The 8,654-nt window shown below is 35.8% G+C and overlaps 1 protein-coding gene across 1 annotated transcript; it reads right to left on the bottom strand.

Annotated features, from left to right (window-relative positions):
- Positions 1-2,542: 2,542 nt before the first annotated feature.
- LOC110890323 lies at positions 2,543-6,286 on the bottom strand. Its single transcript, XM_022137919.2, has 6 exons — positions 6,075-6,286; positions 5,857-5,932; positions 4,727-4,822; positions 4,074-4,590; positions 3,848-3,983; positions 2,543-2,857 (listed from the first exon to the last, which is right to left on the bottom strand). The coding sequence occupies exons 1-6, from the start codon at positions 6,189-6,191 to the stop codon at positions 2,663-2,665; spliced, it is 1,137 nt and encodes a 378-aa protein (XP_021993611.1). The 5' UTR covers positions 6,192-6,286; the 3' UTR covers positions 2,543-2,662.
- Between the last annotated feature and the right edge of the window lie 2,368 nt (positions 6,287-8,654).

Raw genomic sequence — 8,654 nt, 5'->3', positions numbered from 1 at the left:
CTTTAGGCCCTTTTTACACTATCCTTACCCTATATATATATATAGAGAAAGTATAATGTACATCAGGGCTTAACCTACATTAACATACATGATAAAAAATATAACGTGCGTTATTATCATAGAACGTGCGTGATTATAGTCCCATGCGTGATTATGTGGTCCCATGCGTGATTATGTGGTCCCATGCGTGATTATAACCCTGATCCAACGGTTACCATTGTCTCCTACGTGATGTATGATAAGGCTTTTTGTATGTTAACCTTACTCTATATATATATATATATAGGTAAAGTGTACTGTACAAATGCCCTTATCGTGCATTACGTACGCTACAATCTCAGCCGTCAGATCATCTTCCCGCATTTTAAAAATCGCATGTTGTTTTTTTATAACAATTTCGCATGTGATAATTTTTGATAAAATAGCATGTCGTTTTTTTTATAACAATTTCGCATGTGATAATTTTTTATGAATTCGCATGTTGTTTTTATGTACCAATTTCGCATGTGATAATTTTGATGAAATAGCATGTTGTTTTTTTGTAACAATTTCGCATGTGGTAATTTTGATGAAATCGAATGTTAAAAAACCAACCTGCGAAATTGTTACAAAAAAACAACATGCGAATTCAATGCGAGAAGATGATCGGACGGCTGAGATTGTAGGTAAGCAATGTACGATAAGGGCATTTGTACGTTAACCTAACCCTATATATATATATATATATATATATATATATATGACAAAAATCCGTTAGGAACCACCCTTTATTGCGAAAACCAATGTGAACACAACCAAAAATGCCTAAAAATAACTAAAAAAACACACACAAAAATTTATATTTTTTTTTAATATTTTTTATAAAAAATCGCTACTTTTAGTAGCAAAAAAAATTTTTTTTTTGCTACTAAAAGTAGCAATTTTAACTTAAAAAATATTTAAAAAAATTTTTTGTGTGTTTTTTTGATTTTTTTAGGTTTTTTGGGGGTTTAGTTTTTAGCATTTTAGCTTTGGGGGGGGGGGGGGGTAGGTTTTGGGGGGGGGGGGGGGGGAGGGTTTTAGGTTTTTTTTTTTTTTTTTTTTTTTTTTTTGGGGGGGGGGGTGTTAGGTTTTTTTAGCTATTTTAGGTTGTGTTCACATTGGTTCTCGCGGTTCTCGCAATAAAGGTGGTTCTCGCATGAACCTTACCCTATATGTATATATATAGAGGAAGGTTAACGTACATTACGATTTAACGTACATCACGTACGACAGGTAATTACGCACGTTCATTTTAAAATCACGCACGTTATAACTTAAAAATCCAAAATCACGCATGTTAAAACACAATAATCACGCATATTGAAAACATTAATCACACATGTTATAGAACAAATAACGCACGTTGTCGTACGTGAAGTACGTTAAGCCGTAATGTACGATATAATATATATATACACACAAATGATAGAGAAGTAATAAAAACTAATTTACTATTTTTGTTATTTATGTTTTTGTATATTTATTTATGTTGTATTTATATTTTCATATGATAAATTTTATTATGTGTGTGTGTTTACTAAGGAAAAAATAATAATGAAAGAAAACAATACATAACAACTAAAAGACAAAAATTTAGAAAATAGAATAAAGTAAAGGATTGATAAGATTTTAGGATCAATGGATTGTGTGGGAATAACCTAACCCACATAACTTAATATTGTATTGCTCTTTTTAATTATGTACAGAGATTCAAATAAGTATATGTAAAGCATATGATTTGTATATGAAATAAACACTTTATAAGAGGAATTTTGTGTATGTAATAAGTGTTTTAAAACCACTAGACATGATGAAAGCCCCACACATGTTTTTTTGTTTCTTGTAACATTGGTTAAAAGCCAAACTAAGCAAAAAAGAAATCATGGTTGGAGCAAGCATGAGGCATGTACCTTTTGAGTAAGGCTAATTATACTAAAAGAAGGTCAAAGCAAAAGGCCACTAAAAGTCAACACCACTTGTGTGGCTTAGAAAGTGAAACACCACTTGTGTGCCTTAAAAAGTGTATGATATAGTACTTCTCTTTATTGCAAGAGATATTTACAATATTTATTACATTATAATCATATTTAAGATAAAGAGACATGCAATATAAGAGATTTATGTGGTTCACCCAATATTCACATGCTAACGACAAAATGGACAGGTCAGACAGGTTGGATCACACGGGGTAAGATAGGGTAACATTTTGCAACCGAAGAAGGCCGGATCAAGTTAACCCGACATGTCAAATACTTAGAAAACAATTTAAGAGGATGTAAATTACACTGTAGAAACTTTCAACACGTTTGACTTGTTTTCTTTTTATACCTTTCGATATGCCTGTCTCAAAGGAAGCATAACTTAAATCGACAGAGTCACAAGTAATTCGTACTGAAACTGCAAACTCTAACTAAAAACACGTGGTACAACTAACACACTCGAATAGAATGTACTCTTAACAAAACATGTCAAGAAAGATGAATTTCATTTTCATCTAAAAGAGGAATGTGTTCGATTCAAGAAATGTCAACAAAGGTAACTCCTTTTTCTAACTTAAAGATTTTTTCAAATGACATATCATGTGGTTTAATGTTTGGCAAAAGTTGTAAAACCCTTATTAAGCTTGTACAATGAATATTGCTCATCTTGAAACTAGGTGATCAATCATGAAAAAGTAACTACCTGTAAGAATAAAGGACGCAACTCCACTGCATGCCATTCGCAACCTAATGCCACGAAAAAGTATATTTCTATCCCGAGGATGAATGCCTGTAAGTCTCTCGAACCTCTTTCCTGGCAAACTCCACCTAAGAAACTTTCTCTCCATGGTAATATACTGCATATAAACCGTAAAAGATAACTACCAAACCGAATACATGTTATAGCAATTTCAACCTGTTTATGTGAAGACGTGTGATTTGGGTGTTGTTACAATGCAAACGGGTCAAACAGATAAGCTTTAAAATGTTAATTAAAAGGGAAACCAGTGGAACAGGTTAGTAGTAGATGACGACACAAGTTGTGGCCCCTTTAGGCCCGATCAGATGCAATACCTGGGCTCCAAGTTATAATAAATATCATTTTAAATTTATTCTTTAATTTCTAGGATTTATTTAAATGGGTTTTATCATTATAATAGTTTTTAGAATACACTATTAAATAGTTAGTGCCTATTGAAGGACTCTTTGTAGCTTAATTCACATTAAACAATTGTATTCAGTTTACTCTTTAATACGTGCTTTCACGTTTACTTATTTTATGTTCTTCTGTGAACTAGAATTTCAACTCGGGTTTTGTCGGGTTTAAATTCAACCTGTTAACAAGCCGTGAACCAACCTGATTATGACGCCATGAGAAGAATCAAGTATCTACAACCTTCTAAATTGCTTTATTTAGAAACGAGTGGATATTATTGTAATATAGTTTTTATAATCATATGTATTTCATTAACCATTTATAAAACTGCAAAAAAAAAAAAAAAAAAAAAAAAAAAAAAAAAAAAAAACTTGTTCGTGGGTCAACCCAGCCTGTTTGGGCATGTCTTAAAAACCTTACCCGTTATAGATAGGGAAAAAACACAAAGAAAGCCTAACTTTTCCCTTTTGTGTAGTTAAGTCCTTAAACTTTGTTTTGTATGGTTAATATCTGAAATTTGGTTGGCACTAACAAAACGTCTTTTTCACCTTTAAATCCAGTCACATACTGATGCGGACACCACACTAGCATTTTTTTCCTGGCGTGTATTCCAAACTTGATTATATATGATTATGACTTCTTTTAAAATTTAGCTCTATTATACTATTGCAAGATTATATCATCATCATACCTTTGGCAGCACAAGACATTGTGATCGGCATTTAGCAGTGTCAAACGAATGGGATGCTGCTGCGGCAATCGAGCCCGAAAATCCAGCTGCCAGACTAACGGCTAATGGGTGTAACGGCCCAATATCTTCATCCGAGCTGAAATCATTGAAAAAGAAATTCAACCATATAAAACAAAAATCAACGTTAAAGATTCTATGAAAGACAATGTTAAATACGTAAACAGACCTTGGTATGGGGTCCATCCCAACAGCTTTCCAGTCGAGCATCGCGCGGTGCAGAAATTGCCAGCTGGAAAAAAACACACCACCAAATATACAATCACGAACTAACCCTGATCGTATACCCCTCCACATGGCACCCCATCCTTCTAAAGATATAACGTCTATGGGCCGCCTAACATGATACACAGGTGGGGCCCTCCCAGTCCCAGTCATCATCCACGGGTACTCTTTCAGAGAGCCCGTCAAGTTCGAACGTTTAGTGTCTAGGGTGGACAACAGACCAACCGAATGGTCCAGTGCCTTGACGTCTGGATTATACCCACGCAGTAGTTTTGTAACTGAAGTGGATACAGACGCTTTTTGTAAATTCGTAGAAGTGTTTGGAACCCGAGAAGCGGCTGCCACCTGTGCACGAATCGTAAAAAGCTCAAACGGAGAGCTCATTAGTGATTCCACACCACCTGCTACGATTCCTGCCATGAGAGCTTCGGAGACGTACACGTAGTTGTCTTTACGACCGTCTGCATAAATATGGGACCCACATAATGAAAATGTGTTATGGTGTAGTTTCGAACATTCGGAACATAACAAGTATAGGCAATAATAAGTTACTCAACTAACCAAATAAATATAATGCCTAAAAGATGAATAATCCACCTTTATAGAAAGCCGTCAATAACTCATAGGTACCGAAACGTGCTCCAACGCCCAACATTCTCCCTGTAGCCAACCACCCGAAACCATTGTATAACCCTACAAGAATACACACATTGAAAAGAGATTCACCTTCAGTCAATCAATTTCATATAAATCTTGAATTCACATTATAGAATTTAAATCAGCATCCTGAGTGTCAAATTCGAAGTGATTGTTCCTTGGAACTCTAACTGATGTGACAATGGATAGCATCTTAGTTTAAATAAGCGTGAGATGCTCTGAGGCGTTTTGGTCCCAAAAATCACGACGCAAGGCACACACCTCACGTACAACCAAATAAGCTTTATTTACAACCAGAAACTGCATATCTATCATCTATTTTACATATAAACCTATCTATCAAGTAAACGTTTCATCATTTTTGCATCCCTTAGTACATATAACCCTCCTAGTACCCAAATTTTGACCAACTTTGACCCAGAACTAAATGAAGGTGTTTTTGCTCCAAAAGTCGAAGCGCGATACATATATGAGGTGTGCATCTATGTACAACCAGCAGTTGCAGTCTTTTTACATATAAACCTATTATCAACTAAACCTTCCATAGTTTCCACATCCCTTACTTGTTTACACATATAAACCTCCTACGAGCTATGCAGTTAATATCGGTGATATATCGGTCATATCGGTCCCCTAGTAAAATATCGGTCAAAATATTGGTACCGATATTATCGGCGATATTGACCGATATAACAGATATATCACCGATATTTGACCGATATAACCGGTATTTGACCGATATATCACTGAATTATTAGTGTTAAATTGCTATATATATATATATAAATTCTGCATTATATTAAAATCACCGATATCTCACCGAGATAACCTATATCTCAAATATCGGTCCTTGACGGATATCCGATATTTTACCGCATTAACTGCATAGCCTATGAGACACACCAGCATTGCCCTGATTCGTTTTCCTCACGCGCATCACGCAATAGGCGCGCCCTTTAAAACCAAGATAACATAATTGCATAAAGATCTATCTTTCTATCTAAGTTAACAATATACAAACTACAAACATATTGTTAAAACTCTAATCAAGAGAGTGAAAACAACATTACCGGAATTGCCCGACAATTTACGCACTCTATCAAACACCTGAGCTGCACTCAACTGTTTATCAGGACCTGATCCAACCTGTAAGCACCCACATTAATTCTATCAATAAACAGCTTCAACTGTTGCATTTGAACTTCACATAGCGATTAATAAACATGAAATGGTGAGCCAATTATGAGATTTAAGAAGAGACAATGGTGTATGAACAATCAATGGAAACCTGAATGAGGGTTTTAATAGTCTCGAAGGGGTAAGTTGCGGCAGTTCCGAATGTAACAGCTCCGGCACCTGCGACTGCGTGGATTGCAAATGTTTGGTTTTTGATGAAATCTTCCATCTGGAATTGGAAGAATTGCAGGAGAGGTTGATGGTTGATGGTGATGAAGAAAGGGTTTTACATTTGATGTTTTTAGGGCAACAAGGTTTTAGGTTGTTTTTCTTTTTTATATTTTTATTCCTTTGGTGTTATATTTTTTAAGAGAATAACTAGTTGGATGTCCCGCCCGTGTTGCGGGACGCTAAGCCGAATATTTCGTAGTTAAATAACTTGTACGCATGCATTTTAGTTACTTGTGCATACTACTCATAACACGATCTCAAAAAAATTATATCGACTCAACAAATTAAACCAAAATACTGCCATAGTTTTGCTAAAAAAAAAATGGCAAGCCTGAGCTGGGGGCAAAATAGTAAATTGCCATAAGTAATTAGCGAGTGTCAGACACCTGCTTGACAAAAAAGTTAGACTGAGTAAACCAAGTAAATAAAAACTACTATAGTTTTGAAAAAAAAAATTAAAACGATGGCAAGACTCCAGATTTTAACTGAGGGCAAAATCATAAGTTTTTAAAAGAGAACAAACTCATAATTTTAAACTGAGAATAAATTCGTAATTTTTAGCTGGGGGGCAAAATCAAAATTTGTTTTGAACGGGGGAAATCATAGTTTTGAACTAAGAGCGAAATCGTAAATTTTAGCTGGGGACAAAATCATAAATTTATTTTGAACTGAGGGCAAAAACGTAATTTTGAATTGAGGATGAAATCGTAATTTTTGGAAGAGCCAATTATAATTATATTATATTATACTAACATTAATTAAATTAAAACTAAAAATGAAAAAAAAAATAGGGCAGCCGCCCATTTTCCACCAATAAGATGGCATGTAAGTAAATATATATGCTACGTAATTAAGTTCATAGGGCAGTAGAACATTTAATTGGACTTTTAGTAAATTGTAATAGACCACCCAAATGACATGTGCTCACGACCCAATCCAGTAATACCTTCTTTTTCTTTAAAGAAAAGTCAACCAAAGCCGGTGGAAAGCCCACCGACTTTGGTTTTTAAGATAGTATAGAATGTGTGAGTGATTCATTAACTTTTTTTGTGTATATATATACTAGGGCTATAACGAGCTATGTCGAGCCGAGCTTGACCCAGCTCGAGTTCGGCCCGAACTCAATTCAAGCTGACTTGGCTCGAGCTCGAATTACAAATCGAGCTGAGATTTGAGGCTCGAGCTCGACTTGATTAAAATTCGAGCTAGCTCGACTCGATCTAGCTCGAACTAACAAAGAACTACAAAATTTACTACTTAAAATGTCACACCCCCAAAATCCACCATGCGGAGTACCACCGCTTGGAGGCGTGACGTGACCAGGATCGAGCCACCAATCATACTGAACAACGTTTTTAAGTAAGTAAAGCCAACCACAATACGATTGGTGACCAAAAGCTAGTTAACCAAGTTTTAAATTAAACAGTGGAAGCATAAACGTAAAGTCCAAAAAAAACATAAGTCCATAGTTCATAAGTTAGAGTTCAAAACGCGAGTTTAATAAGTTCATAACAGTCCGTACACCACAACGACTCCTTCCTCGTGCAAGCTCCAAGCATTTAGCGACCTGTAAGGCATGTAACAACGAGTCAACAACAAAGTTGAGTGAGTTCACGTTTGGTTGTTTAGTTTTAAGTTGTTTCTGAAAACGTGGTTTGTCTTTCATTGGCGTAACTGCCGTGGGGGTTACCCCGTAGTTGAAAGAAAATTTAACCAGTTCATTCTTTATTACCCATACCCTGTCCATGATTAGTGGGGGCTTCCTCATGTGAACTACTAGACCGTATGATATCGACTACTAAGCAAGTAAGTTGTGCCCTACATCAGCGTCTATCATCACTGATGGTTTGCCATAGTCCATTAGTACACGCCCGTCCGACTGGCACGGTGTGAGGTTTGTTAAACCTAATAGCGCTATTAACTAATGACCCGCTCGCCATTGGCCTCGGCGATTAAGTCGATATAAAACGAGGGACTTATGATAGAGTTTTGTCTAGTAAGTTTTAAGGTTGTTGTCCTACCCAAGGAGGACGAACGTACGTAGTTCTCCCAAAGAGAATACGCAGGATTAATACTGGCATCCTACCCGAGAAGGATGGCCGTACATATCCTACCTAAGTAAGATATGTAGATTCCGTTTTAATTCTCTAACCCATTCCCAAACCACCGGGAATCCCATGTCTTAGAAAGTGTGTGAACTCACCTTGGTTTGCTCGGTTAGATTCTCAAATATAGCTAATAGTCAAAGTCGGTCAATCACGTCCTAGTAGGATTACCACTTAGTTTATTAGTGACTTCAAATAAGCACAAAATTCCTACACGCATCTAACACATAACATGCATCACTTTAACAACTTATGCCCATATAAACTCCCCACCTATTCCCGTTCACCAATAAACATACGACATTGCACATAACACTTTTATCGACACATAACATGTTAGATCATTCACAAATAAC

The sequence above is a fragment of the Helianthus annuus genome, chromosome 11, assembly GCF_002127325.2.
Source record: "Helianthus annuus cultivar XRQ/B chromosome 11, HanXRQr2.0-SUNRISE, whole genome shotgun sequence".
Lineage (NCBI taxonomy): Eukaryota > Viridiplantae > Streptophyta > Magnoliopsida > Asterales > Asteraceae > Helianthus > Helianthus annuus.
Note: the sequence above shows the minus strand (reverse complement) of the source record. Positions and strands in the feature narration are given on the sequence as shown.